The sequence below is a fragment of the Oreochromis niloticus genome, linkage group LG10 (assembly GCF_001858045.2).
Source record: "Oreochromis niloticus isolate F11D_XX linkage group LG10, O_niloticus_UMD_NMBU, whole genome shotgun sequence".
Taxonomy (NCBI): Eukaryota; Metazoa; Chordata; class Actinopteri; order Cichliformes; family Cichlidae; genus Oreochromis; species Oreochromis niloticus.
Window position 1 is genome coordinate 24,701,224 of NC_031975.2, and position 22,531 is coordinate 24,723,754.

General features: G+C 40.1%; 1 protein-coding gene across 1 annotated transcript in view; it reads right to left on the bottom strand.

Moving 5' to 3' along the window:
* Window positions 1-22,531, bottom strand: part of zbtb16a (zinc finger and BTB domain containing 16a) — a 140,376-nt gene that overhangs the window by 70,006 nt on the left and 47,839 nt on the right. Inside the window, exon 3 of the mRNA XM_019363783.2 lies at window positions 14,830-14,927. Within this exon, the coding sequence (XP_019219328.1) occupies window positions 14,830-14,927 (98 nt within the window). The remainder of the gene's footprint in view (window positions 1-14,829; window positions 14,928-22,531) is intronic.

A 22,531-nucleotide genomic window follows, 5' to 3' on the forward strand; every position in this document is an offset into this window, starting at 1 on the left:
GGATAAATTTGAAAATGAGCTAACTAAAAGGTAGTTAATCATTTTCCACTTTTTACTAAAGTTTTGAAGTTTTCACGTGAGTAGTTGCCAGCGCTTCTCCGTCTGTAGACCCGCCACTTTGTTCACGGGCAAGCGCACAGCTCTGGATATAGATACAGCAGAACTGATACTGTAGAGGCCAATGACAGCTCTTGGCAGGCAGCCAACAGTAGGGAAGCGTGTGTATATATGTGTGGGTGGAGGTGGCGGTGTTGGTGTGGGGGGATACAATCAGCTGAAGCAGAAATAGGCCAAATGGTGACTGTATGGTTCAAAGGGTTCGTCTGTCCTCTCTAGCTGCTCTCTGAGTAGGGCTTTTCCCCTCTTTTCCTGCTATTACTTGAAGCGCTCTGAAAGAAATTCTTTTCTGGGCAAGCATTTAATTTTATTTTATTTATTTATAGCATGCAACGACTTTGTACATGGGATGTGCCGTCTGAATCTAAAGAGGCCAAATGCCTCTTTAGACTTGCTAAACCACCCGAATTATGCTAAATGCAAAGGGCAATCACATATCTGATCTAATGACTAAAAAAACTGATTTTCTTTTTAAAATCAACACATTTTGACATTTTTTTCTGCAACCATGCAAAGTCAGTAAGGTTATTTTTGTGACATTTCCATTAGTTGTAAAGTTTTTGAACAATAAAACCAAAGATTTCTGCAACATTTAACAACCGGTTAAGATTTTGTCACCGTCTAGAGCGTCTAACATTAAGAAGATGAAACTTTAATGACCTGTGTTTAACTGTGCCGCAAAAGTGACAGAATATAGAGGGTTTTCTTTGTGTTTTTTCTTCATCTGGATGTGCTTTTTGATCTTTCAGGAGCCGATTTACTCACTTCAACCAAACGGATGGAAACATCCTCAGTTTACATACAGTAGAGTTTCTTTTCTTTTTTTAAAGGTTTGGTTTAAGTCTGAAAGTAGGTGACAGTTTGACAGAAACATCTGTGTTGGTGATGATGTGCTGCTCTCATGCTGGGTGCGCTCATTATGTCTTTGTACTCTTTTGTCTTTCAGTTTAACCCACAGATATTTCTTTATTTATTTAGCGCGCATTTGTAGTAAAGTTTCTGAGGAATTAGCGCTGTGAGAGCGTGGTCTCATTTCCAGCTCAGCACATGCTGAGGCTCGTGCGGAACCTCAGCACATTTTAGTCAATGGGTGCTCATTTAAGGTAATTTTTCAATTTGGAGGGTAGCCCTGTAGACGAGTAGTCTACAATAGAGAGCATGAGAGGTGCTGGGACTGTTGCGGGAGTTCACATGAATAAATTGTTATGTAATAGTAACCAAGCAGTTTTGTCTCCTCCCCTAATATTGCCTGAAGTGAACTTTCGAGCGTGGCTCCCTTGTTCATCAATATGCTTTTCTGTGTACAACGACTGTAAAACAGGTTGCTGGTGATAATGTCTTGGCTGGGAACACTTCGACGCAATTCCTTTTTAAAACCATTGTGTAAGCCAAAGATGTTTTGGGCCAATGGATGCAGACATTACAAGGTAATCAGAAGCAGCAGCGCAATGTCATATCACACAGACTGCCAGAGGCATAACTGGACAAACAGTGCTGTCAGGATAACGTTGTTTCTGTTGTGTTGTATTTATTTTGTTGTCTGTGGCATGCTCGCACAGATCATGGCAGCCTTTAGTTCTCCAAGAGTTTATTATTCTAAAAGTTCCAGTCCTGCCTGCTTTGGCGTCAGGCAGTTCAGGCAGGAGACAGTTCACCATTCTGTTTGAGCTAAGAAGAGAAAGATAACGGACAATAATGTTGTGAGCTCTGGATCGACTGGCATCTTTGTCTATTTGATATGTTGAAAACCTGAAGACTTATATATTTAAATCAGAATTTAAAGCACAACTCGTATAAGACAGACATATAATATAGGCTGTTATAGATATGGCGGTGCCTAAAAGTCTGTGCAAATTGTTTCCGAATCGGTCTATAAGACACTGGACTAATAGTTCCAAATCAATATACTCTGTACCACCTAAGCCCCCCTGAAATCCTCGGGGGCATGGTGGAGGGGGGCATCCAACCAAAAGCCTGTTTACTCCCGGATTGAACTGCTTTTCCTTCTGACCAGTCGTATTAGTATTCTGTGACCACTCGCTTGTTTTCAACAGTTATAACACAATATCCATGCTTTGCTTTTATGTCGCACCTCCCAGTGGAATTAGTAGCATAAAAGCAATCCTTGTGTGTCCTGGCTACTTCCAGATGGCTTTGGGAGTGCTTTTATCTTTTCCCTCTGCCTCGCTCGCTCCGTCTCCTTTCACTTTCTCTTGCTTTCTTTCTTCCCCCCACATGAAAGTGCCGTCGGCAGATCTTTGCTTAGCCGGGTTCATTCTCTCTTCATCCGAAAATATAAAAGTTTCAAAGAGCATTTCATGAGGGAGCTCTTCCATAAATGGGATTCATAGCTTTCTAATCTGTGCTGCGAAATTGATCTAAAAAGTTTCCCAGAGCTATTGGCCAACTTACATAATGCAATAAAAGGTCGCGCCTGAGAGAATATTTACTTTTATTACCGTTTGTGTCACAAACAAACCCCTCACTCAGCTTTCTCAGTTGAGGCTGTAACAGAATTTTGATGCTTTGCAAAAGAAAAAAGTCTTTAAAACATCTCATCCAAATTTACAAACTCTTTTCCTTTTTTGGGAATATAAAGCAAATTTGGAGCCAGCCGTCAAAAAGTAAAACAGCACTGATGGATTTGATTTAATAATATAAAAGCGGGTAAAATTAAACAGCAAAATTTAAACGGTGCGCAGCCTGGATGCTGTGTGAAGTGGGCAAAGACAATGACACTTGCATAATTCATGAGACTGTCACATGGCGAGGTCAAGACACACGCACGCGCACACACACACACACACACACACACACACACACACACAAAAAGCATTTGTCTGGCCCCAGAAACGCCAATCCCTTAAAAACCGCCTCGATATGAGGCACAGCCGTGATGATAATCTAAGAGAAGAACAACTGGGCAGGACATGCGAACAGAGAGTGTGACTGTCTACGCTGACGTGAAACCTGCCTAATTACACACACTGTCATGACACAATGAAGGAGCTGTCAAATTTGATTGGCTAACTTCCATTTCTGCCGATGTCAGTGCATACCAGGGGCTCATTAGAGAAAGTGCGACAAGTGCTAGTGAAAATCTAATAGCCAGCGTGAATGTATGACACACTGTTATATCATTACAGGAACAATGTTTTACTGTTGGACATAATGCTGAAGCAATCTGAGGCATTTTTGAAACGAGAACAACGATTTTACCCCCGCCCCCGGCAGGAATTGGTCACACGCCGTCTATCTCATGGATAACTCTCACTTCACTTCCAGGTGTGACTCCCTATCCAGCTTGTGAGAAGATGATGGTAACAATACACAGAGAGGGTTGTCAGAGCAAGCTCTGATTTGATACGACAGCAAGTGTTCAGCTGGCTGACAGCTACAGAGTTTCAGCAGCACTCACCACAGGCAGTTTACATGACATACCACCCTTAGACATAAAGCACATTTCATGCTTGGATATTAGCACACATGACTAAAAGTCTGTGGTCATACAATAGACTATTAGGCCTGTTTTAACTACACACAACCTGAGCAGAGACTAAATTTAATGACTGAATCTGATTTTTGGTTTTAAATGAGTCCTACAGCAACTATAACATAGAAACTTTTTTGAAACTTGCATAGAAAAGTTACAACATATTTTATAAATATATTTAAATTGATGGGCTCTAACAGCAGTCATACATGTTCTTCCTTTGAGCTTGTGTTTTCTGCCGAAAAAGGCTTCATAGACTCAAATCTTCCATCGCATTTTTTTTTCTCTTCTGCAGATTGTTTCCATCCTCACACTCAACACAATTTGACTATTAGGTGGAGAGAATTATTTGGAACCGTAGAGTTAGTATGTGGCAAACAACGTCATGGTCACCGCATTACAAATGCATCGATCGTGTCGTTACAGTCTATCGACACACAAACAAACACCGCGTGAAAAGGAGCTTGGCGCTGTCCTGTGAGCTGTCCTGTGTAAATGTCGCGCCGGTTACTTTCTGCACTGGGATGTGTACGTATGTGTGTGTGAGTGTGTATCCTTGTCTGTGTGCACAAGCGTGTGTACGTGCATGTTTGTAGGTTTTACAGTCGAGCTCAATACACCCATGCCTGCGCGCACACTCGCACAAAGCAACACAAATCCATACTAGCCACAGGCTCCTCTCCAATCTATTTTCTGCTCAGCTGGTTTTAAATGAAGTTATTATGACTCATTAAAATGCCCACAAGCTTGTGGAAGTCGGCCAATTACGATTTAAATTTAGCCTCCTGCTCTCACAACCTTATCTCCCCCCCACCCCTCGTACAACCAACCTCTCATCACTGCCTCTGCTTTTTTTCCCCCCTCTTTTCTTGTGGGAGTGGGGTGTTTGTAATGCATTTGGGAATCCTTTAAGAGCCCCCTCGCTTTCACTCACACACACACACACTCACGCACGCACACACACACACACACATCTCAAATGACCATTACATACATGAAGGCCTACTATGATACAACGTGCAAGAAGTCAGGAACTTAACGATCCTTGTGAATAATTTGGCCAAGAATAATTACATATCAAAGACAAAGATAAAAACGAAAATAAAAATCTAACTGGGTTTATATCAACATGTGCAGGCCAGACACACATAGCAGAACCTCGTCCAAATGTGGCAAATACCACTAATTGCTATTCAGAAGTGCACAACTGGACCTTGCCAGTGCCACATATACACACTCTCAAATACACACTTTTAAGTTTTTACATAACTGAAAGCTTTTCTTGGTCAATTTTGGTTTGACTTGGTCATCCTTTTGTTTTGATTCTACCAGACAGGAAGCTATTGCCACTGCATTTCTCGTTATGCACGGTTCATAGTGCGGTATGTAGCATTTGTAGCACCAAATTCAAATCACAGAGTAAAAGAATCTGGTTTTTCAAAGAGGAGTTTTACTACTTTTCTACACATCTTTTTCTTTTTTTAACCCCAGTGGACTACATTTTGCATTACTGGGGATTTTAAGAGTATATATATATATATATAAAATACTACATTTTTTATGATGATGACGATGATGATAATGTTAGGCGAGAAGCTTAAAGTGAAGACTTATTGTGTCCAGATAAGTACCACTGAGGATTCAATCAGCTCCGCCACTCTGTCATCCAAATGCCCCAAGACAGTCTGAAGGACCCTTTGCCTAAAAAAAGACACTCTCAGAATACCTGGAAACTAGACTGAGAAATTCCACCTGATCCTGCTTTAGCCCCCTTGAGCAATGCTCACTATTCAGCCAGTAAGAGCTCACCAAACACACATACACACACACCGACGACCTAATTTAACATCACACTCTGGAGCAAACAAATGTCTGCAGCCTCTGTATCTTCTCCCTCCTTTTGACTTAATGGTGAGCACTGTGCGTGTGTGTGTGTGCGCGCACATGCATGTATGTGTAGCTCACCACATGTTTGTGTGCATGTGAGTGTGCGCGCGTGCTTGATTTGCATGTGTGTTTATGTGCATTCTACAGTATCATTTGAATTTCCAGGAGAGCAAATTAATTGGCAGCCTTTTGCAATAATTGACTTTTACCACACACACACACACACACACACACACACACACAGATAGACAGAGCACTCACATCTCTCCCTTAGACACATACACACACACACATGCTGCTCGCTGACAACAAAGCTGCTGGGAGGAGGGAGGGATGATGAAGCGAATCCAAAATTCAATCGACTGTGTTCTTGTTTTGAGCAGAAGGCACACAGTGTACTGTACTGTGAGAGGCCATAAAACTCTCACTCTCAACCAAAAAAAAAGAAAAAAAAAAGAAAAGAAGAAAAAAAAAAACAGCCTTTGGTAGACACAGACATTTCAGCAATCACTTACCATCAAAACACTTTGTCTCGCATACAAAAATAAGACTTGGCATCAGAGCGGAATACCAAATCAGGCCCATTAAGGGAGCACAGGGGCACTCGCTACTTAGCAACCAAAAGGATTTAAAGCTGCAATATCCCTGTAATAAAAGGAATAAGATCAAGTCCTCATGTTTTTTTCTTCCTTTCTGAAAATAGAGAGGGCTGAAAAGTCAACTTTTAACTTCTTGTCCAACTTTTTTGAATGACGGGCTTTAGGAGTAACCTATACCAGAGCTCTCTGAAGTAACATAGTCATTATATTACGAGCTAATACGCTGCAACTGCTTCTTCACTGGTGGTTATTTGTGAGGACACACAAAAACAAATCTGCACAGTACCACCTTACCTTAAGTGAGTATTGTAATTTCAACAAGTGCGCCTATTTGACTTAAAACCATCTTCTTGCTTTACTTACAGTTAGGAGTTTTCAAACATTTGCATCACTGTATATAACTGTAAAATGATAGGCAGTTTGAAAAGATATTCATATTTAACTTGTTAGACAAATTACTATTGAGACTTCTTTGGCAGAAAGAACAACTGTCAAAAGAAGACTGGCAGCCTTTTCCAGTTGCAAATCTGTTTTTACAGTTCTGCTATACAGTTCTGCCAGAATGACAAAATTGGAAGAGGGTGCTATTTTTTCTGTGGTAAGTTTTTTTTTGGGAAGGAGTGAAGAGTAAAATAGAAAAACTGAAAAAATATTTTGCAAGTCTAAATATCTAAAGTTGAAATAGTAGCGTAAAAGGTTTGGACTGAACAAACAACACAAGTTATTCTATGCACAAAAAAAACCTAACTAGAGGATAAACATGAGGACAGAATTTCATATCATCAAGTCTGATGCAAAAATGCTCCACATGCCTACATACCACCTATGTTTATACCAGAGCATTAATTATATTGCTTTGCAATATAATTTCCAGCTCTGTTGGAAAACATATCGTAATACAAAACGTATTATTAGGCATGAGACACTCATGGAAGTAAGCGATACGGGTAATACCCTGTCAATTGCTTCCAGGAAGACAGCTACAGGTGTCAGGTAAGGCTACGCTGACTAAAATGACATTTAAGGCACTGGCTATTGACTTTAAGGGAGGTTCCAGACACAGAGCTGCCAACTGGCCAGGTTATCAAAAAGGATCATCTCTTATTCTGTTCAGCCAGGCTATTTTTATGATTTATTTCTTTAAACCACTGCCTTTCCAAGAAGCCCAGAGAGCACAGGTACACCGAGTTCTCACTAAGGATCGCAGCTGCACAGACCAACACGTTTTTAATGAAGCCACATTTGCTCGTGACAGTGGTCTAACAAGTTCTCCTTTCTGATACTCCCCTCCCCTGCCCCTGGAAGGGAAATAAAAAATACTGACAGCAGCGCCTGATGCTATAGTATTCCAAGTAGACCCCTGTGCTGTGTCACCTTCTGCCTGTCCCCCATGTGCCCTCTCATGTAATATAACCCAGCTGAGATTTCTCCAGCTGCATAATCCCAGTCGTGCTTGGAACAGTAAATCAACAGGTCGGGGGAAGTATTGCAAGAATTGCAGGGGAAGTTTTAAGTTGCACAGGAGTAATGTTATGGCACTACAGAATAAGCTACTGCTGTTTGCTTTGTCTGTCATCTTGTGTTAACCCACCCGAGAAAACAATGTGTGTGTGCATGCATTTGTGTGTGTGCATGCAGGACAGAACATCAGCTGTGGTAAAAGAAAAATGTACATGCAAAAAGCTTGACACTTTGGGCCATACTTTTGTTTTTTTCCTGAACTACTTCTTTTCCTGCTACTTGCTTTTAATAGCACTTCCCCCCCTGCCACCCCTCCCTCCCTTGTGTCTCCTGTCTCTCTTCTCACTCATGCATACACACACAGTCAGACACATACACATTTAGGAATTTTTGGCCTGGAAGGCAGTCAAGTTTCATTAATTTCTGGGTTTGGGTACAGTACAGTGTGTTCCTGGACTCACATCTGCGAGCGATCATAAATGCTGGAATGCTGGCAGAACATCCAGACCTGCCGGCACAAATATGTCGTCATCACTCTGAGGGAAGAACCGGCACAAAGCCAAAACAGCCGACCAGTTGACTGCCAAACAACCAAACGCCACGGAGATAGAAACACAGACAAAGAGCAATGGGAAAGCAGCCCTCCCGCCTCGCCGCATTCATATCCAAATTCTTTGCATTTTTCCTCACCTAAATGTTCTAGACATTTACGTGGGCATCTTACTCCCACACTCAGATTGGGATCGGCTTGGAACAAAGCTTTCAATTTAAGGGAGCCAACTTAAACAGCTGGTCAAGGACAACAGGAAAACTAGTGTTTTGAATAACTCTGCCAAATTTTTCTGCAATGTTAATGTGTACTGTCCTAATCCAATGAGCTGCAGAGCAAGGTATTTAAAACAGACATTTACATGGTTATTCTTTCATCTATTACTTCTGTTTAAAAAAAAACAAACGGTCAAGCATCTGAATAATGCAGTAAATAGACTTTTTCCAGTTTCATACAACATCATTCCATTACCACTTGGGCAGCTTCATCATGTCATATCGTCAATTTCTCCACACATTGGCTTTATGTGATAAACACAAAACACTGCTTTTCTTATTCTGCACGCAACCCTAAAAGATCAACCAACAAAAGATAAATTCCCTTCAGGCTGGTTAGAAACACATTTCTAAACAGTAAACCTCACACGGGAAATAACACTGTATTGGCTGTACAGGCTGACTAATGCACAAGCCAAACACAAGCATACCAAACTGATGAGGCCAGTGTGACACACCACACAATGAGAACACATGACCCCAAAATGCCAAGAGATTATCATGTAAAGTTATGTTTCCATCAATAATGCGGATGCTCTGAGATAATATGTGTTTGTGGGTAAACTGTAATTAAGCTCGAGAGCGTGATGGGTAAACACCAGCTGTATCAGAACTAGTTCCATATAAAAAAGTTCATTATTTCGTGCTCGTTATTTTGTAGTACTGCAAGAACTCTTAGAATCTTGCACAAAGGGCAAACACCAAATACTGTGTTGGTTCATCTCCACAAAGTTTCTGACAGCGTGTCAAAAACTAAGTGCATATTGAGCTATTGAATTCACACTAAAGCAAAATACTGTCAAGTGTTTTTAATATCATCATTTTGTGCTTAGGGTTCAAAAGTTTCCACTGTTTAAGTAATAAACATCTGTTCCAGTTATAAGAACTAAAACAATATTTATTTTAGTAAGATTATTTCTGAATGTTCTAATGATTTTTATAAAAAAAAAATCACCAGACTTCTCAGGACATCACTTTTGAAGAAGATAGAGGGGTTTGGAGTTATCTGCACATTAATTCATGGCAAAAAGTTATTTTCCCCTTCTTTATAATTAGTGAAAGGAGAATTTTAAGTGGTTGCTCAAACTGTATTCACCACAGCAACTGGTAAACAACTAAAATAACTGACTCAACTAAACTCGACTGGGAAAGCGAGTTCTGCCTGTTCATCTAATGAGCTAACATGAAGAAACACTAGAAATATTAGCCATGACTCAAACTCTATAGTTCCATCACACTTGCTATTTTGAGTAAATAAATACTGGCAAGAACAGCTACCTGTGTCCAGATGGTGTACTCATAACAGTCATAACTCATAACAGTCAAAAACAATTGAGTGGTGTCAAAAACACCACTCAATTGTTTTTATTTTGGCTACATAGGGGAAGATGCTAATTCCAGATAGCTAGCTAACAGTGATACATTTTTTTTCAGGCACTGTATGGCGCTACTGTTTGATGTTTGTTAGTATTAAATTGTCATCTTTAACACAGAAGCCTTTAAAATGTGTAGTCGGAGGCTGGACAAGTTGTAAATATTTACATAAAGCAGCAGCTGGCGTGTCAATCACAGCCAAATGCAATTATCCCAATTCCAATAAGTGCACAACATACTGTGTTTGATTGAAGACACTGCTCTGTTGGAAGATAACTAGTAAATACATAGTGTAGTGTACGCTATGTAGTTCTCTTCCATGAAGTACCATAATAGATTCAAGTTGAGAAATGGCGAAAACAAATTTAACCTGAAAGACCTCCATTTTCTGTTAACAAAAAGACTACATACTGTATCGTAATCATGGATAAACACTGATTTAAAGGAAACAGACAGTGGCAACAGGCACGTACAAGAAGTAAACATGCAGCGTAGATTTCCTGATTCTTTTACTAGCAAGCAACATATTACTGATACCATCTCTCCATTCATACATCTTCACATTGTGCCCTTTAGCAAAACACTTGACAGACAGCTACTGGTTAAATAAAGATGGATTTTTTTTTACGATGTGCATCAAGTCTTTCTTCCCCTCTCTCTCTCATACACATACTCGGCCGGCTAATCCAGGAGCTCTCTACTATGTACACATAACGTAAAGTGAAGATTAAGTTTCATAAGCTATAAAGGCAGTGAGATGAAAAGTTGGTGGTAACAGAGATGACAATATGGGTGCTCAGGAAGAGTCTTACTGGTAATGTTATTATACTGCAATCTCACTTGGAAAACAAACTGTGAATCATATCAGTCTGGTCTGGTCTTGGTTGGTGAGCGACAATACTCACACATGCACATGCGCGCACAACTGGGTACTGTCTGAAAGTCAGACTATTTTTGATATGGTTGAAACAATGCTTTTTCACCGTCATGTTTTTTTGAGGGGTAATTAGTTGAAACGATACCATTTTTAAATGAGCGTACCTGTTTAAAGAAACTGCAGCGCACCACTGTATTGCATTTTCTCCACTGCTACTGATGCTGATACTTTTTTTTTTAAATGTAACATAATTTATAAGAAATACATAAATCAAATGTGAAAGCTAATTAATTTAGCTTTGCAGTAAAATCAACCAGTTATCAATGAAAAAAACAAAACAAAACTGAATGTATTAAAAATAAAGAAAAATCATTTTAATCTAAAACTGTAACAATCACTGAAACCAGAAATGGGCAGTTGATGAATGAAAGTATGAATCTGATTTTTTCTAATTGCACATTTTAGTTAATGCGACACAGTAGAATCGGATGCATGTGAGTAAATGTAGGTAAATAAGTTTTTTAAGAGACCACTGAGTCCAAGAATCTCAGGCTCACTGGTGGCCACATATCAGATGACAGTTTTAATACATTGATGGTCTATTGACGAACTAATTTACTGCAAAAGTTCAGCAGTACTTTTAAGTTGAGGCACTGATACTATAAAAGGTGTTGCTACAATTTCATGAACAATAACATTATGGTTCTTTAAATGCACCCAAAAGTGGCTGAGTCAGAGTTCCCCACCCTGTTCGAACTTCCATCTGCAGGCTTTGGCTCAGCAAAGGCTGTCAAACAGTAAACGTCAGGCGGAGATTAAAAAAAGAAAAAAAGAAAAGAAAACAACAACGTGGAACGGACTGAGACAGAACAAGACGAGAAGAAAAAAATAAATAGCTGGCACAAGGTAGACTGTACATACTGTACCCTCAGCGGTGGCAGGCAGCCCAGACTGGCGAGCTGCCAAGTCCTCCGTACAACAAGCACAGAGAGACAGACAGACGGGCGGGCAGACAGACAGGCAGAGAGTGAGAGACAGAGTGGAAAGCAGAGGGGAGGGAGGAGGCAGCAGCAGCAACAGCAGCAATGTCTGAAATGCTCCACATCCACGACACGCTGTGCATCCCAAAAAGCCTCTCCACTCTCTTGCTTCATCTCCCTGATATTCTGCCTTTTCTGAAGCGAGCTGAAGGATGATGGCGGCAGCGGTGGAGGAGGAGGAGGAGGAGGAAGGGTGGAGGGGCTGAGGTTAAGGGTTTTGGGACTTTGTAAAGTGTCATCATTACAGAGAAACACGACCAAAAAAAAAAATCCAGACGTGGTGTCAGACCGAGAAAAAGCCTTGAAAGTCAAACGGTGGAGGCGGAGGTGTAGGAGAAAAAAAAAACTGAAAAAGTGCAAAAAATAAAAAAAGACAACAAAAACTATCAAAGAAGCTTTGCCTCAGCGCTGTCTCTTCCCTAACCGTCGCCCGTCTCGACAGAAGCGCTCGTCTTGCCTTTTACGCCAGACCAAAGCGGCTATGAATCAACACTGATGTGTGTAACAGTACAGGTTGATGTCGTGCGTCAAGGCTGCCTCGCATGGAAAGAGGAAAAAAGAGAAAGAAAGAAGAAGAAAAAAAAGTTTGTGCACTTGCTGCCACAGTTGCTAAAAATACACTGCCCACATCTTCCGCTCAGTTGCCGTTCTCAAGGTGGAGTATGTGGTTCTTCCTAGAGTTTTCAGTCGTCTCTCTCTTTTTTTTCCATTTGATCTCCTATCAGCAGAGTTTTCACCTCATGATAATGGGTACAAATTGTAAGTTTTTATTAACCTGTTGATAAAACTGCTTTCTGTTGGAAATCTATTCAAATATTACTTCAGTGTCTACAAAAGAACCCGTTAGAAGACTTTACTTATACTCTGCTACTTTCTTCTAATTAAAAAAAAAGATTCCTTTTTAAACAAGAGGCCCTGCTTTATTCAGGAAGTAATTGTGATCACAAAATCTCAAACACACATCTATCTCTCACTCTTTTTCTCCGTTTCTGTCAGCGTGGTTGTTAGCGATAAAGGTGGTGCTAAGTAGAAAATTCAGCGTGTCCCATTATAAACAGAGTTCTGGACAAATGCTCCATCCTTGGGCCAACATTAACACAAATTTGGGGTTTTGTGAATGTGTGCAGGAGGTGTTGCCTCATGAGGTTCCATGGCTTTTACAGTGTCTCAATAAACCATCTGCACTTAGGGCCTTAGCAGTGGGGAACTCTTTGCTGCCTATAAAAGACGGTTCATTCCATTAAAGCAGTAGGCTCAGAGCACCCAGACTGCTAGGGTGTGTGTGTGTGTGTGTGTGTGTGTATGTGTGTGTGTGTGTGTGTGTCTTCAAGTGGGTGGGTGTAATAGTGTCAGACTCCACCAATCAATGTGTCCAGTGTTCTGACTTGTACTACCTTTCAGACCTCTAATGTCACAGAGGTGTAGGATGACAGGATGATGATGTGCAGGCACCTCTTGGGTTAAGTTTCCCAGAGCTGCTCAGCTTGAAGAGTCATTTAATCCACAAATCACTGCAACTAGGTTATGCTCCACATTCACATGTTCAATATAGAATATTTATAGTCGGACAAAGCAAATGTAAGTCAACTTTTCCCTCCATTCCACTTTCAGGCAGCAGCAACTTCAGCACTGGAGTCTATTGTAAATGCTTAAATGTAAAAATCAACTTGCAACAAATATATTCTGCACAATGCATTTATAGTCTATAATGGCAAATCAGTCTTTGTATCTGTTAACAGATGCTAGCATGATTATGACTGTAGTTTATTCAGACAGCTTAGGAGTATGAAGTTTAAAGCTGAAATGCATGTTTAGCCCATTAGGTCATATGTATTTTTCTATCACTGATCATACTGAAAGCCTGTTACAGTGTATTTGGTTTCTATTAGTCCTAATTAACTATCAGTAACTATAGTAACTACGACACCACCTACTTTCAGGAACATAAAACAGTTTTATGAGTTAACTCCAAGGCTCTAACTACTATATATGACAGTGAGGTGGCGTCACTGGGAGAAATAGATAATAAAGGAAGTAAACGCAGAGAGAGAGAGAGAGAGAGAGAGGGAAAAAAGCCAAACTAACTACATTTAGTCACATGTCAAGCTTGTGGTTCCTAAATATTTGTCCTCTAACCTTTCTTACAGTATTGTTCTGGTATTTTTACTCCTGATTTGGTGACGTCTGTAGCGAATGCAAATACCGCAGGTGAAAAAATTATGGAGCAGCAAAACAAACTACTGTCATTTTAATAAAGAAGTCAGACACTAATTGGCCTTTTTCTATCACCCTGTGAGCAACTGAGATCTGATTTAATGCTGCACATGGCACGAGCCTGCAAACAGCAGGGCACAGTGAGAGGAGTTGGTTACCTCGCTGAGAAGTTGGTGGAGTACAGCCTGTCGCCTGCAGCTCCTTATCTAACGGCTCACTGTGGCTGCTCCTTCTTGTTCTATTACTTCGCAGCTTTTGATGCACCGAAAATGGTGAAAATGATCATAGTCTCGTTTTGTTTGTAGCGGTAAGTGCCAAGGTGACTGACAAGTTGCACTTTCTGTGCGTACTTAAAATCCCCAACTCATTTCAGAGCTTTTAACCTGCAAATACTTCACATGAATTAACATTGCATGCTTCATCAGCAGGTGATACACTTTACCAGCATTCTGCTAGCTTATTCAGTCACAATGACTAAATAAATTTGCCACTTGAGCAGCTTATCAAAAAATTTATTTGACAGAGATTTTGACTCCTCATCTTAACACTATTGCATTGCCAAGTCAACTACATTTTTGACATACATATTACATAATTACAGTCATTATGCAAAATATATTTAAATGAATTAAAGAATACTTAGGTTTCTATGAAAGGCTTCACCAGATATATTAAAAATGTATCATTTTCAATGCATGGATCCAAATATATGAGACATTTCAGGTCCAGGCTTCATGGGTTATCAGTGGGGTTCCAAATGACTTCTTTTCACTTAATTTGGAGTCATAGTTTGAATTTTCGGACAGCAGTAAAATCTGCCAATAGCGCTTTTCTGTACAGAGCGGCAGCAGTGAATGCTCTTTTCTTTAAAGACTGTTACTGCTAGCTCAACAGTGATCACAGCGAGGGGTTGTGGTTTTGGGGTTAGTTTGATTTCCTTACCTGAATGAGACAGCAAATGCATTCGTAGACGGAGGCTGTCCAGGAAGCTCTTCCCACACAACTCACAGCTGTAGGTCTTCATTCCACTGTGCATCTTTCTGTTGACAAAGAGCAAAAAGAAATATTTTACTATCTTTCAGTGAGACTAGGCAGCGCTTAATGTACCACTCCGATAGACGTTTGTGTCTCTAACAAAGCGGCTTTTTACAGCTCATAACTAAAGACTTCCAGAACAGAGAAAGTTTGGCCTTGTGCATTTTGAGAGAATATGTCACACTCCATCAGTCCTAACATCAGCACATAACAGTAACCATGAGTGTAACAAGTCATCCATCTACCACACATATTCTTCTGCAGGGACCAGTAGACCATGACTTGCTGCTGTAAATCACAAGGTGCTATTCAAGCAGAGGCGGCATTATCAGCTACCTACATCTAGAGCGCTGCAGACGGATACGATCCTGTAAAGTGAAATCAACTAAAATAAATAGTGAAACAGAAACACACAAGACCTCTACTTACTGTTACAAACCATTTATGGAACAGTTTTTGACGACTGCTCTCCAAGCTATGAGCTGTTGCGTAGCTTGAAGCCAAATCAGATTTGCAATAAATTGTCTATTTCCAAATGGACAGTCATTAAGCTGTAACGTAGTTTAAGCACACAAGGTCAGACAAGACTAAGGGTCAATATTTGATTATGAAGTAAAGGCCTTGAAGGTTAGCTAAGTAAATAACATCTGACAACAGAAAAGTCTAGTCTTACAGCTCTCTCTGTTCCTCAAATCCTCAAAGACCCCACGGCTCAGTACAAAGCATATTATTCTTGAGAGATATCTGAAAGTGCTCTAAAGCAATTAAAGTGACACGAATTGCCAAACAACTGCCACAGTGCCTTAAGCATCTTGCGAACTTCAAATACCTCGCCTTGAGAGAGGTACACAAAGCCACAGACACACCCATGATTGTAATGATTGTCAAGTTTGTGCTGTTTCTGATTTGGCACGTTTAGTCTTCCACAACTGTTGCTCTTTCACACAACACAGCTCCAAAAATGAAGCATTACTTTTTTGATGGTAATACTAGATTGTGGGGGAGAAAAAAAAAGTGACAGGTTGTGAAAAAGCCTTTAGCTGAGAAAAAAAAAAACATACCAAAAAAAGTGCAAAGGAAAAAGACATGATTCTATACTCAGGTGAGTGTATGCTTCAAGCAGGCAAAAAAAGACAACATCAAATACAGCTCACGCTCTCCACTGACTAGTCAGGTGGCAAAAAGTGATCAGCCAAGTGCATTCTTGGGGAAACAATGCCCTTGATGAGAGTTCTGCTCAACTTGGGTGAGATGACAGCCATCCATCTTAGCGGCTCAACAAAGCTACAGAGGAGGAGGTGGTGCCACTTTCCCAAAACATGACTGATTGATGTCAGATGTCGAATGCAAATTGATTTACAGCTCTCTTTTGTGCCTCGAGAGGGAAAGGAAGAGACAAAGCGAGGATTGAGACCAGGACAGACAGAAAGAGATTATAGCGTGTGCTATGGCAATGGCTTTGGGAGTTATTAAGCTATCAAGTCTAGTATGACTTCACTTACAATTAATTGCTGCAAAATATCCCCCAAACCTGACACGAGTTGGGTAAAAACCAGAGAAGTATGAAAATTAAAGAGAGGTTAGAAGTTGTGAAGAGACCCTGGAAATCAAGGGGCAGAATGACAGCCCTTTGGCATGCAGTCAGCAATTAAAAGGTCCTCTAAATGCTAACTGCCCCCAAAAGGGAAGAGGACACTTAAAAACAACAAAATAGGAGAAACAAAGTGTCATAGAGTGTTACATATCATTAAAGGGCAATAATGCTCCAGATACCAATGTTATATTTAGCGGCTGCACATCATAAGAGTAGCACACAACAAACCTCTTAATCTAATTTGAAAAACTTGGCAAACAGGCATGACAACATGGCATCAAAATGACATCAGGATGTTGTTTTGTTGCACAAATATTTGAAAAACTCTAAAGCAATTGCTCAAACTCCAAATTGCTCAAGTGCAGTAGAGCTGCATTGTATTCAGTTCTATTAAGGCAACCGCCAATGGACAAACTGTCAACTCTTTTTCTCCGCTTCTATAATAGAGTTCCTCTGTGACTGGTTTCAAAACAGTAACCCCTAAAAATGACCTTTTCTTTTACTCGAGGGCATCAAAGACTAGCGTTTATTCCTATTGTTTTAGAAATATTAAAAACAAAATTTACAATGTTGAAAATGGAAAAATTATTTGACAAAAGACCAACTGGAAAAAGCTATAGAAAAGGGAATTTCTTTCTTGTAAGAGTCATATGCGATGTACTCACACGCTCTCAATCAGATAAGGAGAAAACACACGTACGTGGTAAGCCACAACATACACAGAGGACAAAGCCTTTCAAAGGCCTTTTGTGTCCCTCCTCAATCTGGCCATTGTGCCCCCCAGACAGAGCACTGAAACGGTATGGATGGACTTATTAAGGGCACTCAAAGCGGAACCAATGCCATGTATTTTCACCGTAAATGTAGCATTGATGAGCAAAGGGTGGTGTGCACGTCTGTAGCTGGGGCTGTGTTAACTTTAACTGCAATGGCTAACACTACCTACTGAAACAGCACATTACTTGATGTTCAACAGAATGGCAACAACACCTGTTAAAGTGATTCCGTGTGTTAAAGGGAAGGGTTGGGAATTTTAGAAGACCGCCTTTTTAAAAACGCATTAATACTGCATTTGTTTTGGCAAAAACTGCAGATTCTCTACAGGCCACTTGAGGCTAACTGAAATGTTTAAAGGCCCAACTAGACAGCAGATAAAAGAATACAGGCTCAAAAAATGATTTTGTCCTATTTCTCTCTTCATAACAGTTTGCATGGTGGATGATTTTTTAGATGATTTTTATTTTAGATCTCACTTCATTAAGGCTTAAGTGTAGAGACATGAACACTGACAGATGAATGGCAACACAGGAAGATGTAGCTGACAGCTGTCGTCTGCTTCTTGTTCTCTAAACCGTCTCACAGAACTGGACCTCTCGACCATGTTTTGGTGTATTTGCAGTTATGTAAGACATAGTGTAGCTTAATCTGGTTGATTGTGCTAACTGCTGGTCTGAATCTGCGCTCCAGTGTTGGTCAGTGAAATACGAGTATTTCAAGCTGACGGCTAGGTTTTCTTGTTAGGCTACAGTTGCCTAGGCGAAACCTCTAATATGTTTACTCCCAGGTCATATGTCATTCATCGGTATTCTTCACTCTCATTGGTAGGCGCTTCAGTCGCTTGCCTGGAAGTTGAGAAAGGTTCACCTGAGGTCCTACCCACTTCCTGTTGCCAGCAGTTAGTGCCCGCGGTTAGTTGAAGTCATGGAAGGTCATTCACTTTCTGTGTTCTCTATTTGCCACGTCACTACGAATTGCTTCCACCGTGGACGTAACTTTATTGTTCTACTCTCTGATCCAAATACGGTCACCTCGGGCTCCCGCAGCGGTAAAAATTCAAGCTGCTGATGGCTTCCACAAGCTAACCTGATGCAGTATAATCAGCTTATAAACAGCAGTATAAACAGCTGCCATAATTAAGCCAGTACATGACTCATTAATTGGTGTGCTATAGTTTCTTCATCTATGAAACCACTTGGATCCTAGCGACAAAAATTTCGTCATCAGTGAGCGCAAGGCTCTCTGCTTTTTTTGTCACTTGGTGGACTGGTCCATGGGGACACGGGACTACAACGCACCTCAATGTATGTGCCCTTTGGGAGGATTTCAAAGATGTATAACGGGAATGACTACTCATCCATGTCGTCGGCAGATGTCTTTATCTGTATCAGGGTATAATCCGTGGGTAACATTGTTTCAGTTAGTCTAACTTGACTGGATACCATGATTATAATGATGATGATGATGATGATGATGATGATGATGATGATGATAAGGAAAGGTTTACCCTTTATATACACGAGACAGGGTGAAAAAATACCTTTATGAAGATGAATGTTGTGATTAGCTTGTCTAATAACAGCAAGTATTTATGAACCCTACTTCTTTGGGGACAGTGCAGTACAGCAGAATAGTATGCATCATTAGAAAACAGTTAGTACTTAAGGCATACTTTATATGCCTTGAAATGCTCCGTGTGCTTAAGTAGAGCTGATAATGGCTATTCAGTAATTCTGTTTCACACACTTCACTGCTTTAACAAGGTTTAATGGTATGCATAAGGATACTAAAATATTGTCTCAGCTTAGTGATTTACTTGAGATAGACCCCCTCTGTGCACACCCTTTCTCAAATCCCATCGTAACTGTCTGCTTTCATGTTGTGCTACTGAAATAGATGATGAGGTGTGTGTGTGCGTGTCTAAACGAGGGTGTGTGGTGGGTGGCAGTCCAGGGAGGGAGGGTGATTTGAAACAGACTGACTGTACCCATTAAGGAAGTCCACATAAAACTCTCTCAGGCCATTTACTCAGTTAATAATCGACTTTGTCCAACAGTCACTTTTGACAACGGCAATAAATTTTAAATTTATGTCAACAAAACATATGCTGATCACCTCGTGCAGAGTGCTTCCTCATAAAAACCAGCCCAACCAAGGGCTGTTTCACTTCATGTGTGTATGTTTGAAACGTGAGTCGATTACAGGCCTGTGTTATTGAGCCGTAACAGCTTGCCTTATGTAGTTTCTGAGCTCTCCTTTCCTATTTTGCCGCCAGTCTTGGCTGGCCATATATCATAACTTGCGCTGTAAAGACCCAAGCTTTCCACCTGCTATCTACTTGTAACAGATTTAAAAAGTCAAAATAAGGTGATGCACTATTAATACACACAAGATACTAATACTATACTCCATGGTTCTTTGATGGCTTTGGGTCATCCAGATTTCATACAATTGAGCTTTGACAGAGGCAGCAGAACTACTGCCAAACCCTGTTAAATCAAATGACTCTGCTTGAAACTCATGCTGATATCCTCTCAAGCTCAGATAACCATTTTATATCACCACATTCAAACTATTCTACAAAAAAAAGAAGAGGAGAGAAGCAGAACCACGCTTGATGACTTGCACTTATTTCTCATTGCTCGTCTGAAATCTATTTCTCCCTCGGCAGCCTTAAGTGTTGTTCTCGATCCTCGTACATCCTTTCATCTTTTATTTTTTCCATTTTTTTCTTCCATCCTCCATTCCTAAAGGGAGCCATAAAACACCCGAAAATGATGTTTGTAAATAAAAGCTTTGCAGGGAAAAAAAATGGGGGTGTTAAGATGGAAAGAAGAAAGCACTAAAAGATAAAGGGAGGCAACTGATAGGAGGTGGTAAATTGAGGAAGGGCTGTGCAGCGTGTCTGTGGCTGTTTGTTCATTAGTTCTGAGGGTCAGAAGAAAAAGAACTGATAATTGGGAAAAAGGAAGGCCAATGAATAGAGCTCGGACTTAAATACCAGAGGGATCTCATGTGGGCATCTGAGACATTTGTTGATGATTAAGGGAAAAAAAATAGAGTTGCGAATCCCATTTATCTCATGTGTTAGCTTAAAACACAAACTAAATGGAACCCATTCTTTTAGTAAAGTGTTTTCATTCCTTTCCACCTTCTGTTCTCTTTATTCTTAAAGCAGCACCAATCAATATCATCATAAGTAAGAATGGATCAAAGCAGTGAAAAAGAATCACTCTTAACAATCCTGCAGACAATCATCGTCTAACTTTACAATCCTCTTCGCGTTATGCATGCTTGACGTCACCGTTTTATTATACCAGGTGGTAAACTCCGCTTAACCACACCAGGCAGCTGTTTTCAATGGAAATGCTTCAAAATACCAAATGTAAACTGCATGTCTGGCACCAAAATGACAAAGTTTGCCAATATGTGGAGGAAACAATTGTGGTAAACATTGAGCAAGAAAAGTGTTTTTCTCTGGGTTAAGCAGAGACAAAACAGATTAAAAAGCAGGTTAGTTTGACGTCATCAGGTATTTATTGTACTTTTTATTTATTGTAAACACAACCTGCTCATTTGCAGAACCTTCAAAGAAAACAGGAGTCTACAGGTTGTAGTTTGGGAATCAGCAGGTTAGATAAAAGTGAATTTTCTCCACTACAGAAATTGGTTAGCAGATTGGAAGCATTTCTTTTCCTACTATACTAGTCAAAATACACATACATCTGAAAAGCTACCTTAGCCTTAACAACATAAAACAGCACTTCTCTTCTTGTCCAAATACATTCTCCAGAAATCTCACCATCATAATTAAAATAGCAACAACATTTCTTAGGTGGCAAATCATGTCATATTTGACAAAGCAATAAGAATTAGAAAACAAATCCCATTCCCCTGTTTCTGCGAAACAAAGAAAATCAAGGGACAAACAGAAAAAAATGGAAAATTTGTTGCTAATAAATTAGGAAAAACAAAGCAAAACATCCTCATCACAAGATGTTCTATGATTACTATGAGAGACTTTATTACTCACAAAAAGTACCAATTATCCTCAACATTCACTCCTTCCTTGACATTCCTGAAGTTTCAAAATTATCCAAAGCACAGCCTGACATACCAGACCAACCCAAACTTCAGAAGACTTAAGAAATTCCATCTCTTCATTGCCCAACAAGAAATCTCTCGGTTTGATGGCTATCCAGTGGAATTCTTTAAACACTTCTGGCAATTCATCTCTCCCTTATTCAACATAATGGTCAAAGGAATCAAATTATCAGGACTCACACCCGCACACATAAACACACGGCTCTTATTACACTATTACCAATGACCGACAAAGACCTCGCTTCCAGCTACAGACCATTAAGTCTTACCAACTATGACCTAAAAATAATCAGTAAAACACCAGCCAATAGATTAGAGACAGTTATATCTTCATTAACTCACTCAGAACAAACAGGCTTTATTAAACGTAGATATGGAACCACCAACACGCGCCGCCTGTTAATCTCAGAGACCACCTTAAAACCACAACGGCATCACCAAATGCACAAAAAGCTTTTGAGAAAGTTAAGACTTTCCTCTTTGCGATCCCAAGGACATTTTGGTTTGGGCGCTGGTTCATTCATTGGATCAAACTTCTTTACTGCTCTCACACTGCACCAGTTGTAACTAATACCCGGACCTCTCGAAGAAGACGTTAGAGTGAGGTACAAGACAAGGACGTCCACTTTGCTATTTTAATTGAGCCCTTCACAGCAGGTATTCGACAAAACACGCACAAACAGGGCACTTTCATCATGAAATCAGTTTATATGCAGATTATATTTATTTAAATTCTCCACTGGCCTTTCCACAAGTTTTTAACCTAATATCCATAATGATAAAATTAATGAATCAGGCCAAATCTAAATGTCTACCACACTGTGAGGAAGGGCTAAACCACATGTTTCCTTCTAGCTGTCAGGATGATTGCCTCTGAACTATTCATCAATTCTAAAAATCTTAGAATACGATCTCAATAACTGGAAGAACTGATTATTTGGAAGGAAAAAAGCAATAAAATTGTCCATATTCACTAAAATAATTTTTCTCCTCATTATAACTAAATTGTACTGGAAACATAAGAAAGTGAAAATTAAGGGATCTACTTTACAGAAACCAAAATAGTGTGGAGACCTAGCTCTCAGACACAGATACCTAGCAAATGATCTCAAATACATACATGTTTGCAAGAGT